At 40.5% G+C, this 24827-nt stretch overlaps 1 protein-coding gene across 13 annotated transcripts in view; it reads right to left on the bottom strand.

The window, feature by feature from the left end:
* Positions 1–1874: 1874 nt before the first annotated feature.
* Positions 1875–24827, bottom strand: part of LOC126981594 (tight junction protein ZO-1-like) — a 170877-nt gene continuing 147924 nt past the window's right edge. For 8 of the 13 annotated variants that reach the window (XM_050833034.1, XM_050833030.1, XM_050833023.1 and 5 more), the window contains 4 exons: positions 21568–21856; positions 18254–18450; positions 7962–8170; positions 1875–4547 (listed from right to left, as the gene is read on the bottom strand). In XM_050833034.1, coding sequence (XP_050688991.1) covers positions 4306–4547; positions 7962–8170; positions 18254–18450; positions 21568–21856 — 937 coding nt within the window. In that variant the 3' untranslated portion in view covers positions 1875–4305. The remainder of the gene's footprint in view (positions 4548–7961; positions 8171–18253; positions 18451–21567; positions 21857–24827) is intronic. The other 5 variants (XM_050833025.1, XM_050833028.1, XM_050833036.1 and 2 more) reach the window with 3 other exon arrangements.

Genomic DNA, 24827 nt, shown 5'->3' with positions numbered 1-24827 from the left:
ATTAATACCCTGATTTTTAGTGAATATTTTTCCACTAGTAATAAGGTATATCTCCACATCACCCTGCAAGTTCATAAACCCACCTATGGAAAGAACTATGTGGAGAGAGACAAATTAAAGAATAAGAAAAGAAAACAGGAAAAATAGCAGAATAGAAGAATAATAGCAGAAGAATAGAAGATAAATAGCAGAATAGAAAATAAATAGCAGAATAGAAGATAAATAGCAGAATAAAAGATAAATAGCAGAATATAAGATAAATAGCAAAAGAAACAATAGCAGAAAGAAAACAACATAAAAAAAACAATAGCAGAGCAAAAAAAACTGGCAGAAAATAAATAGGAGAAAATTTGAAAAAAAAATAAAAAATTGCTTTATGTAGATTGTAGATGATGATTTCAAGGACATTAATTGGGCTGGACTGGGACATTGTGTGTATTGGTCCTCCTTCATCCCTTCATTCATTCATTTATCACTTCCTTCCTTCCTTCATTTGTTCCTTCCTTCCCTTCCTCCCTATCTTTCTTCCTTCCTTCCTTTCTTTCCTCCCCATCTTCCTTCCTTCTCTTCCTCCCTATCTTCTTTCCTTCCTTCTCTTCCCCCGTATCTTCTTTCCTTCTCGTCCTTCCTTCCTATCTTCTTTCCTTCTCTTCATTCCTTGTTTCCCTTCCTCCTTATCTTCTTTCCTTCTCTTCCTTTCTATCTTCTTTCTTTCCCTTCCTCCCTATCTTCCTTCCTTCTCTTCCTCCCTATCTTCCTTCCTTCTCTTCCTCCCTATCTTCTTTCCTTCCTTCTCTTCCTCCCTATCTTCTTTCCTTCCTTCTCTTCCTCCCTATCTTTTTTCCTTCTCATCCTTCCTTCCTATCTTCTTTCCTTCTCTTCATTCCTTGTTTCCCTTCCTCCCTATCTTCTTTCCTTCTCTTCCTTTCTATCTTCTTTCTTTCCCTTCCTCCCTATCTTCTTTCCTTCTCCTCCTTCCCTTCCTCCCTATCTTCTTCTCTTCCCTCTTTCCTTTTTCTTTTCCTCCCTAGCTTCTTTACACTTCTCTTCCTCCCTATCTTTCATTCTCTTCCTCCCTATCTTCTTTCATTCTCTTCCTCCCTATCTTCTTTCATTCTCTTCCTCCCTATCTTCTTTCATTCTCTTCCTCCCTATCTTCTTTCATTCTCTTCCTCCCTATCTTCTTTCATTCTCTTCCTCCCTAGCTTCTTTACACTTCTCTTCCTCCCTATCTTTCATTTTCTTCCTCCCTAGCTTCTTTCCTCTTTCTTCCTTCCTTCCCTTCCTCCCTATCTTCTTTCCCTCTCCTCCTCCAACCACCCCTTCCCTCTTCCTTTTCCTCCTCCTCCTTCTTCTCTTCCAATCACCCCTACCTCTTCCTCCTCCTTCTCCTCTAACCACCCCTTCCCTCCTCTTCCTCCTCCCCAATTCAATCATTCCAAGTTAAAAGAAAAATAGCTACTGGTAGGAGGGTTTCATATGGGAAAAATGGCTGGAAGTCTTGCAGTGGTGGCACCCTTTATACATGGATTTTAATGTCACACTAATAATGTTAACTTAAATGACTGAGTTTTCAGGCACTGATTAGACATTATTGGTGAAATCCTACTGTACATATTGTGGCCTGATAGCAAATATTAATATCCATCTATGACCTGTACAGTGGCATCCATACCACCTGCCTCTCTCTGGTTCAAGTCAGTGACTGGTGCTCAGCAGGTCAAGATGCAACAGACTCCTTGGGATGCAGTGTGCATGCCCCTGCTTCTGCAACACTTGAGGCAGCAAGAATTGCACAGTACAGATTATTTTGGGTCCAGTGTTTATGGGGTTCAGAAATCAGCCGTGATTAGTGATGGATTATAAGAAACCTGTTGAAAAAAAGGCTTTATATTTAACACTTTCTATAGGATACAAATGGTTGTCATATACAGATATATTACTGTTGGAACACAAATACGTTTTCTTATATACAGAAACCATATACGGTTCGTTGTCTGAAAGTAAAACACAAAATAAGGTAGCAATCCTTAAATCTGCAGTTGTTTGCTTTTTTGTAGTTATAGTTTAGACTAGTTAACTTGAAACAGACCAACAGACTAATAGGTGGGAACAACATTCACTTACTGACTGACTGGATGAAAATTACTGACACAATGGTTTGTCTGCTACACCAATCACCTCTCAGCTGCTCTGCTACATCAATCACCTCTCAGTCACTTCTAAGCTGCTCTGCTACATCAGTCATCTCTCAGCTGCTCTCCGCTACACCAGCCATCTTTCAACTCTATCCTTTCCATCCAATGGCAAATCTGTCAGCCAAGGGCACTATACAGTTATCTTATATACACATTAACAAAGGATCTTTATTAAAATTATACTTTAGTTGTATTATGATTAAAAGGTGCAATTTTTCTGATACTTCAAGTTAATACTTCATTAAACAGGAAGGCACTTTTCAATGCAATGTCAATTTGTAATAAAGGAAAGGTACACTAGTATTGTGCTTTTATTTTTCAGATCCTTGGAGCTGCCCTTGTTTCACTCACTCTGTCCTGTAACTAACAAAACTAAACCTTGTGCAATAAAACCTATGGGCTGGCAATCAACATTTAAGGCTGTGAATCAGATTCAAGAGTAACAAAATCTTTTGATTGCTTCCTAGTGTGACAACATTATATTAATGATTCTTTATATGTATCTAGGGGCACAACACCAATTAAACTGTCAATTAAAACTTTGAATTCTTTTTTCCATAGTCTTTTCTTACATTGTTCCACTAACATACATACCTGCACCAAGACGGGCTCGGGCCGACCACCAGGCCCCTCAAGAAAGCCTATCGGTGCTACAGGCTTCGACGTAAAAAATAAAAAATAAAAATATAAAAAATAATAGTAATAATAATAATGATAATAAAAAAAAGTAATAATAATAATAATAATAATAATAGTAAAGTCAACAGTTTGATCATTAGTGATGTAAGAAGTGGTGGTATTATTGTCTTTCAAAATCTTAAAATGGTATCACTGAACAGATCCTGTGCTTGCAGTCTCCTCACACAAACATGCATTAGCTCTATAGTATAGAAAGTCTCATCTATTGATTCTAATGTGTGAAGTATTTTCATTTTTTTTTAATTAGGAATATGCTTTTCTAGTATACAGGATTATCAAACATTCACTTCTTGGTCAAAATTGAGCAGATTTGTCAAAATTTCTATAAACGCTTGATTGTAAAGCCATTACAGGTTGACAACACCCAAAACAACACTGGTTGAGGGGTAAACCTCAAAATTTAAAGATGCCAAAACATTACAGTTCTGAGTGCTTTACATGTGAGACAAATCTATTAAGTAGCATGCATGTCAGATGTGTGGAAATAATAAATAACCTGGTGATAAATTAGGCTGTACAGAATATTTGACTGTGATCCCTCATCTGTGACCTGTGATAATACTTCAGAGATATAACATCTTAACACCCACACATAACATTATCACTCACACTCACAGTCACTCCTGACCATGACTGCAGTAGTGTAAACACTTTAACACGGTCACTGCTACTATCATCTAAACTAATTTCTTTCATTTCTTCTGAGGTTATGAAGGCAGAACTGACTGTAAAGGCAATCTGCAAGTCATGACATGCTGCTGCTATCACTCCTATGTTGGAAGGGAAGTGACAATCCATATATGACATGTTAATCACAACAGCAGCAACAATGCTGGTGTTTACAGCACCACAATCACAACTATGAACGACAATGAACAGAGAATGTATTACTGATGGACAATCTAACGTTACAGAAAGACAACACTGTATTCAGCCCATATTCTAGACATTTCTGTATCATTATGCATAAAATAACAACTGAAACTTTGCACAATGGACATTCTTCACAGAGCTAACTCTGAGGCAAAACACATGGAAATGGGTATTTGTTAAAAAGAATTATGCACATGATAATCACTGTTCACTCTGGCTGTTCACCCCCCAGAGTTGGTCACACATTACTGCAAGGGAAAGTCAAAGTTTCAACAGAATTTGTAGCACTTGTGTTAAACAATGTATGCTTGAAACACCCAAGAATTCACACGACAGTTCAATATATGTTTTTTTATTGTTTGACATTTTCATGAGTTGCTGACTACTTAAGTAGTATCAGTGGTAGGTCATATAATTTTTTTTACTGAAATTGATATCAACACTAAGAGACATGGCTGGGTCATGAGTCTTTTTTTTATTCACCAACAACCGGCAAGCATCAAGTCTGTCCAAGGGAAGGTGGCCGCACGGGTCTTCAGAAGTGGTCGACCAACACAGACACACAGTTGGCCCCAACGTGGGAGGTATGTGGTGCATCAGCCAGAGACATGTTGGTCCACTGGGCAGGCTGGCCCGTTGGAGTGTCAGAGGACTTGAGGGCAAAACTCCATGTATTAGGTGAGACTGAGGCAGCGTGGGGAAGTCGAAGCTCCACTGCCCGCGAGAACTTTAGGCCATGAGGGCCACACATCACCAGTGGGCTCAACAAGGTCTCACCTGCAATAGCAACATCAAACAGCCTCAAACACTCTACTACCTGGAGGTGGTGGCTTAGTTTTTTTTACAATAGAGAAAGCACCTCATGGGAAAAAAAAAAAAAAAAAGCCTACTATTCACTGCTGCTTTACAGCAAACAGGAGTAGCCAAAATGAGAGGGTCAATTTCAGAAGGTGAAGTGTCTTGATACTCCCCTCTTGAAAGAGTTCAAATTGTAGGCAAGAGGAAATACAGATAAAGGAAGGATGTTCCAGAGTTTACCAGTGAAAGGGATGAAAGAATGAAGATGTTGGTTAACTCTTGCATGAGGGATTTGGACAGCAGAGGGAAGAGCAAGAGTCAAAAGTTGTGTGCAGCGTGGTCATCTTAATGCAATGTAAATGCTTGTAAATTGATTTTACTGTAATATTTAGGAAAAAGTGACAAGACAGCATCAGGCCAGAGCATTCTGGGGGTTTCATGAGCAGTAGCTGTGCTGCCACCATCTCTTTCCTTTATCTCAGGATATTCACCTTAGATAATTTTACATATTACCTTCCTTCTTCAGATTTACCAGTGAATTATATGACTTGTGTCTAGTATTGATGATAACATATACAGGTCTATCTGGATGAGGCAACGTGCCCCTGGGCATGTGAATCAGTAATGTTCATGTGAGGGCTGCCATCATAATTTACATATACTGGCTGGAAGTTTTAGTGGAGGTGACAACCTATAAAAAGAATACCAATTAATAATGTAATGATAAGTTGGTAATTTAGTAGTACCAGATAAAGCACCAGTAAAACTAAAGAAGTAAAGTAATTCAGTAAGGTAAATGTCAATGTGAGACAAAGGAAAGAGGTATGTTGTTACAACACAATTTCCTTATTATGCACTTCTAAAATGTTTACCTTGGAGGTGATTGTATTTAAAAAATGTAACTCTTTTCAAGATACACCTTACCAAATTAATTTACTTCTTTAGCTTTACTGCTGCTTTATATGTCACAATTAAATTACCTACTTAATGTTGCTAAATTGCTTGACATTCTAGCCTCACTTGGACATGTATATAGAGAGGCACCCTCTGTGGTGAAGTGGTTAGCTGTGAATCTGGTGTCCTGGGTTTGAATCCCTGTTCAGGCAGTCAGCACACAGCCAATCCAGCTGTTTATCCTCCTTTTCGGGCTGATCAATAAATGGGTGCCTGACAAAATTTGTGGAAAGGAAACTGTGGTAATCCAGACATCACACTGGCCCTGTGTCCTGAGGTAATGGGTTATTAACTGCCAAAGACTCAAGGCCCAATGTGAAGGCGACAAGCACCGAGACCACGTGCAGCTTTAGCGTATGCCGTCAACTTTATTTTACCTCACATAATCTTTGCCATAGTAGTCTCATGTATTTGATATCATCAATACTAGGCACCATACATATACATTAGTAAAATGAAAGAGATATGGTACCATAAGAGATCTTAGTAAGATAAATATTATCATGAGATAAAGTAAAGAGGTGGTAGTAACATAATCACTGCCCATGAAATCCACAGAAGTAAACTAACTATTAACTAACGGGGAGGTGCGTTGCTTCACTCACAAATGACAAAGCTACTCAGCCACATTCTTTTTCATTACCTGATGTCAGAAGCAACATCAATCTATTATCTGTTACTTAAGTTTACTTCAGCTAAGTACTCACTCAATGCATGCTAATCTCAGGATTAATTACTTAGGTTTAATTTAACCTGAGTACTCACCCGACGTATGTGTCTTGGCCTAATCATCTACAGTATGTACTGATTTAGATTTATAGTCCATAAATCTGAGTCATAAGACATTACTATTCATCAGTCAAGTACTCTACCATGCTTTTAGTTAAGGCCATTCCTTGCTTTAGCTAAGTGAGTCAGCACCATACACTTTTCTATGTGCTTCTAAGAGTTTAGCATAACAAAGCCATATTCATGGAACTTTCTCGTCACCCACATCAAGGATATATAATATCCATCCTGATGGCATAAACTTGGCTGAAAACAAACAAAAAACACAGCACGACATACTATGATCATTTGAGTTTTTGTGCTACATAAGTTTCATGACTAAAGTTATATTTTAACTCAATTTTGCTCATCCTGATGTTCATGAGTTTTCTTCATAAGCTTTATGATGTGTCAAAATTAACACTTTGCAGTATTATTGGCTCAGTACTTTTCAGTGTTTGAATTCCAGCACTTAAACAAGGGAAAAAATGCACAACTTCAACATTAGAGTAATATAATTAGCATCATACTGTCAATTTTCAAGTTCCATGCAAATTCACTGAACTAAGCAGGTGCAAATGTAGCCTCTGTATAAAAATAAAAAAAACTGTGTGCGTGTTCTCATTAAGTGTTCTGTTGATTGGATAGCTTTTACTATACGAATCAAGTTTTATTTTTTGTGGTACAATATGTGTTTCCATTAATAATGGAAAAATGCTGACATTTAGGCATAATGGTTTATATATATATATATATATATATATATATATATATATATATATATATATATATATATATATATAAATATATATATATATATATATATATATAAAGCAATGTGACTAAATTGAAAATTCTGAATTACATTTCTGATGTCTCATGCCTATAGGGAATGCATACAAAATATTGATGAAGCTATTCATGTCATAAAAGCAACTCAGACTTTATCCATGTGAAGATTTTTCCAACATCTGTTTTGCTAACATGACTTGTCTGTGTGTGATGATGGGGGGTAGGGGAGCAAAGGTGCACTGTGATGCCTTGGCAGGGGCCCAGAGCCATGGGAAACACAGTTTGGTGTGAGGTGTTGAGGGAATGCATACTTACGAGCATAACTGCTTTTAATATGATGATGAGGCAGGTCTTTAGGAGTAAATAAAGTCTTACTACCTTTCAGACCCACACAAACCCAAGAGAAGACTGATCTAAGTTATTTTCTAGGTCTTTCTACATGGCCTTGGTCTAGTTATTTGCACACTAGAGTAGGTTATTGAAGCACAACAGTATTTACAAAAGGTGGGGACAGGCAGGGCTAGCAGCATAAAAATAATTAGTTAGAATAGTCTGCTTTGAACAGCGTGTTAGAAGAGTAGCAGCAGTAACATCCCACAAGCAAAGATCACACTAGTCTCACTCCTCACAGTGCAAAGTCAGATCATCACTTTCAAGACCTGGAGGCTTCACCAGCAGTGCCGCCATAAGAGCCTAATGGGCCTACAACATCCACCAACACTTGCTCTACAACTCGGGCAAAGTCTTCGTACCCTATGAAGAAAGCCATTCAATGAAATTTCAGATCATGTGCACAGCTAATAACCAGATGTTATTGTTCTGTTTCTATGTGCTCTCGAGAGTTCTGGCAAAGCCTCCATGCTACCTCCCCTAACTGACCTCTGTTCTGGTCGAGTGGAGGGACCAATGAGTTGTCCTGGCAGACCTTGAAGTAAATCTCCTGTTTGGTGCCTTTGGTTATGGCCCCAGATGGAATGACTATGGACACGCCAGTCTCCTCAGAGGTGAGGGTTCCCCCTTTGTGATCAAACACCCCTCGGGCTGTGGCAATCACCTTATGTTTGCCTTCTTCTGCCACTGACCGGCTGCTGAGTGGTGGGCACAGCTTCCATTAGCTTGGGACAACTCCAGTGGGAGTATGGTTACACAAACATATACAGAAGGAAGGTTCCCAAGGAGTGGCCAATAATTCTTCATTAGTCCACATGGTTAATAATTATTATACAGAGTTTTAGAGGAAGCAAGATGAGGATTTTTTTATATATACTTTAGCTCTTCAGAACCATATGAATCTGGATATTATATATATATATATATATATATATATATATATATATATATATATATATATATATATATATATATATATATATATATATATATATATATATATATACACACACACACACACACACACACACACACACACACACACACACAGTCATCCCTCAAATAGTACGGGGGTTAGGGACCCAGAACTCCCGTACTATTCGAAAATCTGTATAAAATTAGTGTCCCCCCAGAAACACTTGTGGGCACTCCTACGAAATCCATGTCCACATGGCTCAGCTGTTACCCAAAGGTCCAAGTTGCCAGTTATGCATTTTCTGCTGCAGTCACAGTGCAGTGTTAGCACGCTGGGGGGGTTGAGGGGGGCGAAGCGCCCCGTTAGAGGTCAGGTTATTTAAAATTCGGTTGGAGTAGTTTAAATATGCGTCCCTTAACTATATAATATTGTATTTTGGAGGCGTGGAGTCAATCTACACAATTACCGTTTAATATCATATTTCAAGTATGATTTACAGAGCAAAAGAAACTGTGGTAGAGAGTAAGAGAGAGTGTGAGTGAATGACATGGCTTGGGAGCGCTGCCAGGATGGCTCCGTTGTCCAGCATGGTAGCACAACAGCAAAAAATGAATAACTGGCAACTTTGGCTGGCGAGTAGAAGCTGAGCCAGGCGGGACCCGGATTCACGTGGTAAGCTCTCCCTACTGCAACTTAACTCATACCAAAACGTAACTTCTCCAAAATCCGAATTCTTCTACAAGGTGAATAGATACCTTTCCCAAACACTTTGGGGAGCTTTCAGCAGGTGTTTTGGCTTGTCTCTTGGGTTCCATGTTCATGTTATGTGGTAATGGAGAAGCGTAGCTGAGGTTGTGCACACACACGGACTTAGGGAAAGCGCATTGGTTTCAATCTGGCAAAACAGTGTTCCTGATGTTGTGCACACACATGGACTGAGGAGATGCGCAAGGGTGACAGTCTGGTAGAACAGTGTTGCCACTCACATCATGGCTACTTGGTGCTACGAGCGGGAAATTTAAAAATCCCAAAAAAATCTTCTCTGACAATCCGTATAAAACCGAAACCGTACTATTTGAGGGACGACTGTATGTATATGTATATATATATATATATATATATATATATATATATATATATATATATATATATATATATATATATATATATATATATATATATATATATATATATATTCAGTAAACCCCGCTTAAGTCGGACCCGAATAAGCCAGATACCGGATAAGTCGGACACTTTCAGGATCTTTTTTATTTTTTTATTTTTTTATGTTCTATCCCGAATGCACCAGTAGGCATTTTTTGCTCTTTGATTGAGTAATTTTAAGCCACTCGGCTTATATACTGGCTAAAATACCCGATAGCTCCTACATCGTCCGAGTCATTTGAGGAGTTGTCCGAGCCATTGGAGACGTGAAACAGGCGTGTGTGCTGCGGTACTGCCGGCGCCAAGATCAGTGTTTACACAGCTGACTTAGGAAGTGCGTGGCAGTGTCTCCCTCAGCTTTCACTCACTCTGTAGCCTTTATTGTTGCCTTATCATGTGCGTGTGTGTGTGGTGTGTGTGTGTGTGTATGTGTATTTACCTAGTTGTGACATACGGGAAAAGAGCTACGCTCGCTCTCCCATCGCCAGATCCGTTCTTATCCAACTTTTCCTTAAAATCATGAATGTTTCTTGCACAAACCACCTCCTCCTCCAGTCCATTCCACAGCTCAATGCTTCTGTTTGGGAAGCTAAACTTTTTCACATCTCGCCTACACGTGGTCGCCCTCAACTTCTTTCCATGTCCTCTTGTTTCTCTCTCGCTCCACACACACAGGTCCTCTCTGTCCAGATTCTCCACACTGCTCACCACCCTGTACACCACTATCAGGTCTCCTCTTTCTCTTCTTCTCTCCAGGGTTGTGAGCCTCATGCTATTGAGTCTCTCCTCGTAAGTCCGATCCCTAAGTTCCGGTACCATCTTAGTCGCCATTCTCTGTATGTGTGTGTGTGTGTGTGTGTGTGTGTGTGTGTGTGTGTGTTTATTTAACTAGTTGTATTTACCTAGTTGTGACATACGGGAAAAGAGCTACGCTTGCGCTGTCCCGTCTCCATATCCTCTCTTATCCAACTTTTCCTTAAAATCATGAATGTTTCTTGGACAAACCACCTCCTCCCCGTCTATTCCATAGCTCAATGCTTGTGTGTTTGTGTGTGTGTGTGTCCGCGCAGCGTGTTTGTGTGTGTGTGTGTGTGTGTGTGTGTATTTACCTAGTTGCCTGGTTGTGACATACGGGAAAAGAGCTACGCTCGCGCTGTCCCATCTCCATATTCGCTCTTGTCCAACTTTTCCTTAAAATCATGAACGTTTCTTGCACAAACCACCTCCTCCTCCAGTCTATTCCATAGCTCAATGCTTCTGTTTGGGAAACTAAACTTTTTCACATCTCGCTACACGTGGTCACCCTCAACTTCTTTCCATGTCCTCTCGTTTTTCTCTCGTTCCACACACACAGGTCCTCTCTGTCCAAATACTCCACCCTGCTCACCACCCTGTACACCGCAATCAGGTCTCCTCTTTCTCTTCTCTCCAGGGTTGTGAGCCCCATGCTATTGAGTCTCTCCTCATAAGTCCGATCTCTAATTTCCGGTACCATCTTAGTTGCCACTCTCTGCGCTCTTTCCAGCTTTCTTATGTTCTTCTTTTCGTGAGGAGACCAGACCACTGCTGCATACTTCAACCTTGGCCTTATCATTGTAACTATTATTTTCTTCATCATCTCCTCATCCAAATACACAAATGCTCTCCTTATGTTCCTCAGCAAATTCATAGTTTGTCCCGTTATCCTGTTGATGTGTTTGTCCGGTGCCATGTTCTCTGAGACATCACTCTCAAATCTTGTTCTTCCACTCCTCTGCATATTATCTCACTTCCCATCTTATAATCATTTTCACATCTTTTACCACTCCTACCAAACTCCATTTTTTTACATTTCCCAAGGTTGAACTCCATCTGCCATGTACCACTCCACTCCCATATTTTATCCAGGTCCCTCTGCAATGCCTCACAGTCCTTTACATCATTCACTCGTCTCAATAGCTTTGCATCATCTGCAAACAAACTCACATAGCTGGTCACTCCGTCCACCATATCATTTATATAAACAGCAAACACTAATGGTGCCAACACCGAACCTTGGGGACCCCACTCATTGTGTGTGTGTGTGTGTGTGTGTGTGTGTGTGTACACACACAGCACACACACACACACACACACACACACACACACACACACAATGAGTGGGGTCCCCAAGGTTCGGTGTTGGCACTATTAGTGTTTGCTGTTTATATAAATGATATGGTGGACAAGAGTTTATATAAATGATATGGTGGTCAAGAGTGACAGACAGAACACAGGAAAGGGATGGACGGGTTGATTGTATTTATCTAGATTTAAAAAAGGCCTTCGACAAAGTTCCACATACAAGACTATTATGGAAACTGAAAAATAAAGGAGGATTGAAAGGAAATATGAAAAAATGGATGGCAAGCTACCTAATGGGAAGGGAGATGAGAACTGTGGTCAAGGACATAAAATCAGAATGGAGAAATGGAGAAAGCAGAGTACCACAGGGTTCAGTATTAGCACCGATAATCCTCCTGGTATATGTAAATGACATGGCTGAAGGAGTTAATAGCTACATAAACCTATTTGCTGACGACGCTAAATTACAAAAACATATAAGAAACAAAGAAAATTGTGAAATATTGCAAGACCTATACAAAATTTGGAAATGGAGTATGGATTGGGAGATGGAATTTAATGTGAAAAAATGTCATGTTATGGAAATGGGTAAAAGTGAAACAAGACCAATCTGGATATACAAAATGGGAAATGGTGAAACATTAAAAAAAGTGCATGAAGAGAGAGATCTGGGAGTAGTGATGAGGGATGATAATCAACCAGAGAGTCATATAAATCGGATCTTTAGAGACACATATAACTTGGTGAGAAATATTGGAGTAGCATTTAACTACATGGACAAGGACATGATGAGAAAGCTGATCACTACCATAATTAGACCAAAATTAGAATATGCAGAGGTAGTGTGGTCCCCCCATAAGAGGAAGCATATAAAGAAACTAGAAAGAATACAGAGGATGGCATCAAAAATGGTCCCAGAGTTGGAGAGATTAATATACGAGGAAAGATTAAAGGAAATGAACTTAACAACCCCGGAACAAAGAAGAGAAAGGGGAGACCTAATCCAAATTTATAAATTATCAAACAAAATAGATGAAGTAGATAATGAAGAACTGCTACTAACAGAAGGAAACATAAGCAGAAATACAAGAGGACACAGTAAAAAATTGAGAAAGGAGAGATCCTTGAGAGACACAAAGAAGTATAGCTTCCCGCAAAGAAATGTAGAGGTTTGGAACAGTCTGAGTGAGGATATAGTATCAGCGAGGAGTGTGCAAAGCTTTAAAGATAAGTTGGATAAATGCAGAATGGACGGGACCACACGAGCATAATGCCCAGGCCCTGTAAAACTACAACTAGGTAAACTAGGTAAATACACACACACACACACACACACACACACACACACACGCACATATTTGACGAAGAGAGAAATGAGAACAGTAATCAGGAATAATAAATCAAGCTGGATGGAAGTGACGAGTGGAGTCCCCCAAGGATCAGGGCTGGCTCCGATTATGTTTGTAATTTATATTAATGACATGACAGAAGGGGTGACGAGCTATATGAATATGTTTGCTGATGATGCTAAAATAATGAGGAGGATGGCTAATGAAGAGGACTGTGTAGCCCTGAGCCAAGATCTCGATAGAATAAGCGAATGGTCACGCAAATGGGAAATGACATTCAATACAGAGAAGTGTAGTGTGATGGAGTTTGGTACGAGCAGTAGATGAATATCGGGGAACTACTCTCTGAGTAATGAAAGAATCATGAAAAAAAAATGAAGAAAAAGATCTGGGAGTGATCATAACAGACAAGTTATCCTGTGGAAAACATATAGATCGGATAACTGGGGAAACATACAGTCTTCTTAGAAACATAAAAGCAGCATTTACATATTTAGATGAAGAAATGGTGAAGAAACTAATAACATGGATGATACATCCAAGACTGGAATATGCAGCATTAGTGTGGTCACCTAGATTGAAGAAAGAAATTAGAAAGTTTGAAAGAATACAAAAAGCAGCGACTAAATTACCGGAAACTCTGAGAGAATGTACTTATGAAGAAAGACTGGAGAAATTGGGACTAACAACATTGGAGAGAAGAAGAGAGAGAGGGGACCTAATAGCATTGTACAGGATACAAGAGGGATTGGAGAAATTGGACAGGGAAGACCTAGTGGTACGTGACAGAAGTGTGACAAGAGGCAATGGTAAGAAATTGAAGAAGAGCGACTGTAAGAGAGACATCAAGAAATACAGTTTTCCATACAGAAGCATAACAACATGGAATGGACTTGACGAGGAGACTGTGTGTGCAAAAACGATTCATGAATTTAAAGCCAAACTGGATAATAAGCGTTATGGAGGCGGGACAGCACGAGCCTAGTATGGCTTTTTTCCTGTATTTCACAACTAGGTAAATACAACTAGGTAAATACACGCACCACACCATGAACTCGGCACGGCTCACACCTCTCTCATGGTCCTGTATAACAGCCATTTTGTCTGTCACCGACAGCAACTTCAGCTTCCTAACTGACATGGAAGACACAGCCTTGCCCTTAGAAGCCATAGTAGAATTACAAAGGCAACAATAAGGGCTACAGAGCAAGCAAAAGCTGAGTGAGGAACTGCCATGCACTTGCTTAGTCAGCTGTGTAAACACTGATCTTGGCGCCAGCAGTGCCGGCTCAGTGCCCGTTTTGCGTCTCCAACAGCTCAGACAACTCCTCAAATGATTTGGACGATGTAAGAGCTATCAGTGGTGCGTTTGAGAGAGGGAATCGGGCCGCCCTGGGTGCCCAGACCAACTGGACCTCTCTATCAAATACTTTTGTACGCTTCTCAGTTAAGCCTCGTCATTGCTATGGTAATGACGTCTCACTGGCAGGAAAATGGCGTCCACTGCTCTCTCTCTCTAGCTGTTCTGGCAGCAAAATGGCGTCTGCTGATCTTCTTGACAATGTTTAAACATGTATCACTAGCTGTTCTGGCTGATGAGCTCCTTGTAACAGAGGATGAAAAGGAAGCTGCAGTGGTTATTGTGGCACAGAGAGGTGAAATTCAATGGAAGCACTTATATGTGTTTGTTTAGGCTGCCATATTTGCTGATGACGTCATCACAGCACAGAGGCGCCCCACCTCTCCAAACTGAGCTGCAGTGAGCAGTCCGGATTGGGAATCCGGGCTGTGGCGTCACGCGTTTGAGACCACACAGATCGGTCCGTGCAGCCCGAGTCGCTCTCTCAAACGCAGCTCGGGTATTTTAGCCAGAATATAAGTCGAGTGGCTTAAAATTACTCAATCAAAGGGCAAAAAATGCCTGGTGGTGCACTCGGGATGGAACGTAAATTTTTTTTTAAATAAATAAAAAAAATATATAAATAAATAAAAAAGAGGATCCGGAAAGTGTCCGACTTATCTGATATCAAGCTTATTCGAGTCCGACTTAAGTGGGGTTTACTGTATGTGCGTATATATATATATATATATATATATATATATATATATATATATATATATATATATATATATATATATATATATATATATATATATATATATATATATATATATATGGTGATAAAGTGTTACTGACAGTCACTCCCAACACCGCTCAATTTGAGCCAAACAGTGAGCTTTTCAGGAACCTTTCCTATGAAAAATATACACCAGGAAAATGGACTTCAAGAGCATTTTTAAGAAGAACCACATACATCCAGTGTGACTATAATAAGAGCAACATTACATAGCTCAATCTTCACAGGGTTACTGTTGTGGTTAATTTGATCATTCCACTGTTTTTTATTATATTTCATGAAGGTAAATAAAGGCTAAGGATGAAAACTTGAGACATCTACTACTGCTTTGATATGAGTAATTCTACTGGTTTGCTTATCTGTTTTTACTGAACTAACAAGATATGACTGAGATCATTCTATTCATAGTGCTCATCCTTAGACTTTTTCGCTTGCATTAGACATCCATAAAGTCACCACGCTGATGGAACCACAGAAGAGATATTTCCACTACCAGTGGCACCATGCAGATGGCACTTCCAAACAGAACTGATGGATTACCATGGTAGAGGAGTAAACAAATGCTAAGAACCCCTTTAAGCCACCTAGCAGTTGCTTCTCTGGTTGAAAATTAAACAGCACAACTAAAAGAGTCTGACCTAAGCAGGGAAAAAAATTCCTCAACTATGTGAAGTGGCTTAAAGTGAGCCTTGGTTTTGCCCTCAACTGTAAGTTCACTTCACACATTCAACTCCTACATGAGGAGAGCATTGATTTCCTCTCACTCTGGTGAAGAGCAAGGCTTCACCCTCACTAGCACTGCCTCCATTCTTTATGAACCCACATAATATTAAAGGGATTGCCCCCTATGTGAAAAAAAAGCATAAAGCAAACACTTTTTTTTTCTTTGTATTCAAGTCCTCCTTAACATTTTAGTTTTTCGTTGTAAAAGTTTCAACAGTATGGCAGCACTTTCATCACAAAAATGTATCATATGTGCAAGTATAACGTTTAGTGCTTATATCTGTGAAAAATAATATATTGTTATGTAAAAGAAAATTTCTCCAGTTTTTGGCTGATCTTTGTTTTAAGTTATCTATGGATAGTTGAATGAAAGATGGAAAAAAATATGTTAGATTTTGTTTAAGTAAATTAGAAACGTGTTGGTGATTTTTTAAAAACTGAGAAAATATCTTCAAAAATTTATTTCTCAGTAATAAAAATATAGGCAAAAAATGGACTTCAATTCGCTGAATTATGATTAGGAGATTACATAGTTAGTATATGAACAAAATTGAATTAAAGTCATAGGACACAATTTCTTTCAAAAGTTGTTGACTTTTTTGCTTTTTTTGGGAGTATTAAATTTTTCCTCAAAAACAATTGGTCTGATCTGAATGAAATTTCTTAAAGTCAGTGTCTGATTACCTATAACTAATAAAATTTTCAACATAGTCATTCTGTTAATTCTATTTTGGGTGGGCAATTCCTGTAATACTAATATTCACCTGCATAAGTGTGTATGGTTAGGAAAAAGGCACCACTGAATCATCCTGTTTTCATGCAATATTCTTTGTTAGCATGAGTGTGTTATGTACCAACCTTAGGGACCTGCGCCTTATTGAACAGAATCAGTATCAGAATCAAGCTAGCTGTACTATACGTGATTAAGCTAAGCATGTATTATCCTGTCTTCATGTCTACTTATATCTAACATTGCTCTAAATTCATGGATGCTTTTAGTTCTAATGTTTTCTGCTCAGATTATTCAAAGTATCAATGATTCTACTGGGGAAGCTAAACTATTTTGCATCCTTTCTGAATCTTGTTTTCCTTACTATGAGTTAATGTCCATGTCCATAACCCTGCTGCATGTGACCAAGTTTCTTTCTTTCCTTCTTATTTACAGTGAAGTAAGCACTCAAGGGCACAAAAAGATACAAACAAATCTTGTTACATCATTGCTCCCCAAGAGCAAGAAGTGGAAGAAGATCCGAATAGAAAATTCATAAATGGTTGAAGAAATGTCTTGATACTCCCCTCTGGAAAGCATTCAAGTTGTAGGCAGGAGGAAATGCAGACAAAGAAAGGTTGTTCCAGAGTTTACCAGTGAAAGTGATGAAAAAATTAAAAAGTTGATTAACTCTTGCTTAAGGGTTTGGGATAGCATAGGAATGAGCTAGAGTAGAAAGTCTTGTGCAGCAGGACTGCGGGAGGGGTGGAGGCATGCAGTTAGAAAGTTCAGAGAGCAGTCAGTATGAAAATATCAATATAAGATAGATAGAGAGGCAACATTGTGACAGAATTCAAGAGGAAGAAGACTGCCAGCAAGAGAAGGAGAGCTGTGAAAACAAAACTTTGACTCTAATCTGTTCTAAAGGGCGGTGTGTTTGACCCCCCCCACACCCCCCCAAGATGCATACTCCATGCAGAGATGGACAAAGCCTTGTACTGCATATGTTGGTGTGTAGAATGCTTTGTTTCCAAAAAATAGAAATAAATAAATAAACTACCCTGCATCTTATGCAGATGAATTACAGATCAGAGACCAAGTGCCTAAAGTGCAAGGTGCTTAGTAGGGGGTCGATCGAGCAGCAGTAATTCACTAGGCACATGAATTGCGCGTAGTCCTTGTGTACAGTAACTCCTCATTTAACACTGTCAATAAGATCCTGGTAACAATGACTTCACATGTAACAAAGTATAACCGCACCCATATACACTATACTAGACAGGACATTTCAAGTTGCCTGACACAGGAACACATCCTCTTGCACCATTTAGAGTACCTAAAACCCATCAATGAATCAAGAAAACAAAGAGTCATAGGCTGAGTAAGAAATTTGAAAGAACGGTAATCAAAAAATAAATATCTAAACTATTAACTGTTCTACATAATATTTTTAGCAGAGACAGGCAGTGGAGAATAAAATGGCTGAGGGCCTTAGCCCACCAACTTACACATTACAACTCATCAGCTCATACAATAATTCTAAGACTCCAAGGAACAAGGAGAGGAGCACAATTTCCACAAAGAATCTCAAGAAACTCTTTTGTCTTAATGACACCATTTTTAATGCTCTGTCTGATGCATGTACAAAGTTCACCAATGCAACGGGCCCATATTTTTACCTGTTTCCGAGGTCAGAGTATGTAGGAAGGTTAGGATGGCCTCCATGGGGGCCACGTGGGTCAGGTGGCTTCTTGTACAGTTCAAAGGCGCTTCCCTTGTGGTCATGATTAGGCAGGTCACGGCCCCCCACACCCATGTCCCGGGGTGGAGGAACATTGAGGTAGTAACCACTCCGGCCAGAAGCAGATGATGAAACCTTCAGAGCATCAAAGACTGGTATATTGGGGTTGAATGCCAAATAAAGTATCAAGAAATAATGATTTTGGAATCAGAAATAGTTGAAGGTAAAAGTCAAATTACAGGCAACCTCAGCTATTGGACAGATTGTTCCAGAAAAATGGCTGAATAGCAAATTGCTGAATTATGAACCTGTTTTTCCTGTACAAATGCATGTAAATAAGGGGGCTACATTCCTGACCACCTCTTGAGTTGACTCAAGATTTTTTTTAAATACAAACAAAAAAAAAATTTGTGAGGCAGAACCTTCCACTTGACTAGCTACAGCGGCACTAGCTGGCAGCTGGACTACTGTCTGGCATGAAGTTTGATAATTAATACTAGTGCAAAATTTGAAAAAAAAAAAAGACAAAAAGGCAGGGATTTCATATCAAAATAATAAAAAGGGGTTTGTATTTTGAAATGTAGAAAAAATATAATGTTGAAAATGAGGGTTGCCTGTATAACATAACTGTCAAACAATGCTCTCAGTCTTAAAATGTAAATTCAACAACTACCAATGATTTTTCAATGCTCACACCTGGTGTTTATAACACCAGGTAGTTTTGGTAGTAATGATGTGTTTTGGACCAATGCTACTGGTACCATGTAATCCAGTACAGCCTGTTTCATGGTCAGACTATCTGTTTTCTGGAACTTTGTTATCGTCATTAGCATAGCTAGGCGTTATCGCGATAAGTTATCGCAATACTTTATCGCTGATAACAAAATCGGGTTATCGGCCATCCACTACTTATTTAAATATATATCGGTATCTTCGTTACTTTTGTAACCAAACTAGCGATAATCGTTACTTTTTTCCGCCTCTTTGAAAAAAAAAAACGTTATCTCCTCCCTACTGCGCATGCGTGGCCCGGGTTCCTGGTGTTGTATGAAAAAACTTCAGGGTATGAAATATCTTCGATGAAGAGATTTCATATTTAGATCATCAACATTAAAACAATAGATTATTGGTTATGATTTTTATCAAAGAGAAGAATCATTTAACTTTGCCCAAGAAATTATTAGTCACTGCCTCAAATTTGATATTCCATATTCGTTTGTGAGCATGCCATGGTATTGAAGGCACCCGGTGTTGTGTTATTTGATGTCCCATCATCAAAAGCTGGCGCTTTTGTTTACAAACTCTGGTCTCTCATGAACTGCGCATGTTCAAACCAATAAGCGTAGCCCTGTACAGTCTCACAAAGCTTTTTAACACATTAACTTGACACGTTGCCTGTGGCTGGCAGCACGGCGAACTCTCCAGTACTGCGATCCAAACAATTTGCCCTCACTTCAGTGCGGCTCAACCCAGTGGAGCGAGAGAAGGTGAGTGTTGTTTGGTGGTACCCCTGAACACATTGGCCGTGCCAAACGGTTCGCCCACCGGTGGGTCGTATCGCAAACCAAGAAGAATATATGACATTACTGCGATATGACCCACCGGTGGACATACTTTAATTGTCAATATTATGTGCGTGTCTTTACATACCTGAACTTTTCATACCTAGCTGCTTGTTTATATATTATTGTCTCTTTGTTTCACAGATGGAGAAAACAAATAATGCAAGCTTTTATGGTCATCCTAGTTCAACAGAAGAGAGAAAAGACAGCCTAAATGAGGACTCTGATGATCCACATTATGAAACAGTCTTCTTGCTCCTTTGATAGCCAATCACTTGATATAGGGTAGGCGGTGGCTGAGTGGTTAGCGTGTGGGCCCCTCATTCACCGGGCCTTGGACAGCGTAGGTTCGAATCCCCACACTACCACCTGGGATTTTTTAGTCACCGCCGAGTGGCCTAAGACTACTCACATGCTGTCCTGAAGACCACCCATCAACCTGGACTCTAGAAGAAACTGTCCAAGTGAATCAAGAATGAGTTCCGGGAGGCAGCATGAGCCAAGCATAACCGGCACCACTATGAAAAATCGCCTGCGCACTGACGGGCTTGGGCCGACCACCAGGCCCGTGGAGAAAGCCTACCGGCGCTACAGGCGGAGATGGAAAAAAAAAAAAAACAAACCAAAGATTCTGAAAATGATGTGACTGATGAGGAGGAGGAAGAGGAGGACTTTGCCGATGATTTAGCTGTATCATCTTTGTGTAGTTGGAAAAAAGTGACAACAACACAGCATTCCTTTCCATTCCCAGTAGAAGAAGAACTCTGTGTGAGAACTTCATCATCATCAGAAGGGAAGATTTGGCCAACATTACTAGTGTTTATCAATACGATATACGTAAGATCTATTAAGTTCACCACTGATTGATTTCTTGCCATAGTTTGTTCAGCAGTTTATATAAGGAATTTACGACCCACCGGTGGGTCATATCACAACAAATAAAAGAAGCTGATGACCCACCGGTGGGTCGCATCGCAGGTAACGTGTTAAGAGTTGCTGGAAAGTTGAGTCAGACATACAGTACCACCATCCTCACTGTTTCTAGAACGACACTCTGTACATATAAATACAACTCGTACAGAGTGTCGTTCTAGAATCAGCGGGGATGGTGGTAGTGATACTGTATGTCTGATTCAGCCTTCCAGCAACTCTTAATTATGGTTAAAAAGCTTTGTGAGACTGTACAGGTCTACGCTTGCTAGTCTGAGCATGCGCAGTTCACAAGAGACCCTGCAGTGTTTGTAGACAAAAGCGCCAGCTTTTGATGGTGGGGACGCCAAATAACACAACACCGGTTCAGGCGTTTCTAGTATTACCGTCCAAAGGTACATGTTAACGTGTGGTTTTCAGGTTTTGTAAGTTTTCTAAAATACAAATAATGAAAATTTGAATTCATCTATGTTTTTTTTATTTGAAATATTAATATAGTATTGTTTTTGCCTATCGGACTTATCGCTAGCTAGTATCGGAATTGTGGATTTATATCGGTTATCGGTTATTGCCTATATTTGTGTCTCCAGTTAACGAATATCGGTTATCACCGATAAGGTTTTCCATTATCAGTTATCAGTTATCGGGAATAAGGTTTTCTGTTATCGTGCCCAGCTATGGTCATTAGTGATACTAATTTATGGTGTCGTACACATGAGATAAACATAATGGCAATGATATATGATGTCCAAGACCTCACCTTATTGTATGATGACCGGCCAAAGGTGTCATACTTTCTGTCCAGGCTGCTGCCCTGCCCACTGTCCAGCCCACTGTAGTCATCACTCAGACCCCCATTGCTGGTGGTGTGGTATGTCCCCCGCTCATAAACCTTACGTCCATCCATGTACATCTCCCCCCAGCCTCCATCCATCCCTGGTCCCATCCCACCTGGGGCTTGGGGCTTGTAGTTTTTTGGTTTAGGTGGTGGGACTGGCTTGTAGTTGTTGCTCTTTGGTGGTGGTACTGGTTTATAGTCTGAAGATCTGCTGGGAGGAGGCAAAAATGGGTCAACTAATTATCCTTTCTCATAAAAGCTATTTGCAATGACATAATAAATGCCTATGAAATTTTTGGTTCACAGTAGTAATAGATTTATGCCTTTTGATGATAAAATTTTACTGAAAAGATATTGTGGCAGCCCATTGGCTACAAATGTTTTGGACCAATACAACTGGCACCATATAATCCAGTACAGCTTGTTGCATGGTCAGACTGTCTATGACTGAACCAGCTCCCCCACTGGGCTATCCAGTGAGGAGGGTGACTAGACACCCAGCACAACCACAAAATATAAGATGTCAAAGTCCATGGTCTAGTGGTCAGTGTGCCTGGCTACTACTCCACGGGCCCAGGTTCGAATCCCGGCCCGGGCAGTCGGCATGCAGCTCATCAAGCTGTTCATCCTCCCTTTCGGGCTGGTCGATAAATGGTACCTGGGGAAGCCTGGGGAAGGTAAACTGTGGTAACCCGGATGTCACACTGGCCGTATCCTGGGGTAATGGGCTCCCTCCCACTACAGGCTCAAGGGCCAATGCTACGGAGATGAGCACCGAGGCCACGCGCTGCTACAGCGTATGTCCCCAACTTTACCTTTTTTTTAAAGGGGGGATGAGTTTGCTAGCCAGTGACCATCTACAGTAGAAGTCCTTTAATCTGGAGTGCAAGGGGTCATGGACCCTCCGGATTATAAGTCTTCTCGGATTACTGGGAGGGAGCATCAGAATGTTCAAAACACACCATGCCAATCCGTGGACACAGCTAGCAGACTTCAACACTAGGGAGGATGTAGCCGCCGCCACTGCCTCCCCTGCACCTAAGCACCGCATAGTCGGCCCTCGCAACAGGACACTAAGAAAGCCCACATACATACAGTATATGAGTTGCCTTCAACTTCGATCCTCGGTTTTTATTATCTTACTAGAAGTGTGCTTCCTGGTTGTTAGGGTTATGCAATACATGGTTAAATTATTATGAGGTTTATTCACATTATATTGGTATATAATGGTAGTGAGCTTACTAAGTTAATTAACAATGCTATTGACAACTCATTCTTCTGATGGTATTGGTAGCGAGCTTTTACCGAGTTACTTTACAATACTGGTTACAACTCATCATTCCAATCACAGATAATTTCATAAAATATATATAGATATAGAGTCCTGGCCATTGCTAACAAAACCTACCCTAGTCACATTTCTATGGTGCAGAATTATACAATAAAATGTCTCCCTTCAACCACCGATATGTGTTCACAAAGATGATCATGGGGCAAGGTATTCGTGTGGGGTTAAGATACCAAGGGGGTGATCATAAGCCCACACAAAAGGGGATGTTCACATACATATTCTATATAATGACACACAACAAGTGAGGTACCAGCTCAGTCAGTATGCTAGGGAACCTGTGGGGGTGAGGTCGAGACGGTGTGTGTCAATTCAACTCTTTAAGTAAAATTAACATTGTATCAAGATAACACACTAACAAGCTTGGTCCCTAGGAGCTGGGTTCAACGTACCTGTGGGGGTGAGGTTGAGACGGTGTGTCCCTCACACCGTCGGCTTCTCATCTCCCCCCCCCACTGCCCGCAGGCTAGCCAGAGGCTAGTGGACGCATTTATCGGTGGTTTAGTTAACATCCAATTGGCCTGTTCCACCAGTTTAGAGAGAGTTCCAAAGCAACTGGTTCTCTCTCACTCACTGCTCATTCGACACCTTCGGTCGAGGTGTAATCACGCCACCAGCTCCACATCTGGTTCGTCTGTCTGTCTTGTGGTTACGGCAACACTTCAGTTATTACAGGTTATCGATTTCTCAGTTTTCCCCGCATTACATATATACACATATACATATAAATGATGTAAACCAGATATAATGCTGAACAATTTCTTAACCCTTTCCATCCGTGACGCAGACGTCGGTGTCACAGTATGGAAAGGGTCAAGAGAAAATAGAAGAGGATTAATCCTCTTCTAAACCTCTCAATCCTCCTCTAAATTTCTCTTAATCATCTTCCATTTCCTCTTAAGAGGTTTAGAAGAGGATTAAGAGGAAATGGAAGAGAATTAAGAGGTTTAGAAGAGGACTAACGGTGACGCCGTTGGACGCCAACGTTGGTGACGCTGTGTCGGGAACTTGCATAATCGTAGCCAGCATTCCATCGACCTTCTCCATGCCCGAAAGGCAGCAGATGACATCTCCAGTTCACATTTCTCTGGTGCTGTAGGAGGAGGCACTCGTTGGGTTGGTGTTCCGGAATTACTTGGCATCCTGAGGGTGGCAGGGTCAGCCTTTAGTGACTTGATCGCGTCTTGTTGGGCCACCAAGGTCTGCTGGGCTTGACTTATGACAGGCGCCATACTCCAGGGCACTTATTGGGTCGAGTTCCCTTTGCTTTTAGGCGTGGAGTTGGCGGGTCTGCGGGCAGACGCCATCTCCGAGTACCTCTTGACCTTAGGTGTGGAGTAGGTCGGCCTGCTGAGTGGTGCCATCTTTGACCCTTGTAAATCCTTGGACTTGAACTCACTGCTCCATGTAGGATGTTTCAAGGGCAGAGAAACGTACGGGTGCCAGGTGAGTCTTTTACTGATGGCAGTGAGACAGCAACTAATACAAGTGCAGCGCCAGGTCACGATGTTGACCCTGAAGCTCGATGGAAAACATACCATACTGTAGTCTGTTCACGGAGCCTGTTCATCTGGTGCCTAGGCAGCGTTTGTTACGGCTCCTGTGATTGGTTGCACCCCTCCCTCACTTACATGCCATTCATGTACGCCGTGACGCTACACACTTGTATTTTCTTCATCATAGCTCGTCTCTTATTCACGACAGACCACTTTAGTTGGTACCGTTGGACTCAGCAGTGATTGCGCAACTCAGTTATGTTTATCTAAACTCGATAAAATAAAACATAAAGGAAATGTGATGAGTTGAAGTCACAAGACAGCTCCGAAATGTTTAT

Source organism: Eriocheir sinensis, chromosome 48 (genome assembly GCF_024679095.1).
Source record: "Eriocheir sinensis breed Jianghai 21 chromosome 48, ASM2467909v1, whole genome shotgun sequence".
In the NCBI taxonomy this organism is placed as follows: Eukaryota; Metazoa; Arthropoda; class Malacostraca; order Decapoda; family Varunidae; genus Eriocheir; species Eriocheir sinensis.
The sequence above is the reverse complement of the archived record's forward strand: the minus strand, read 5'-3'. Positions and strand labels throughout refer to the sequence as shown.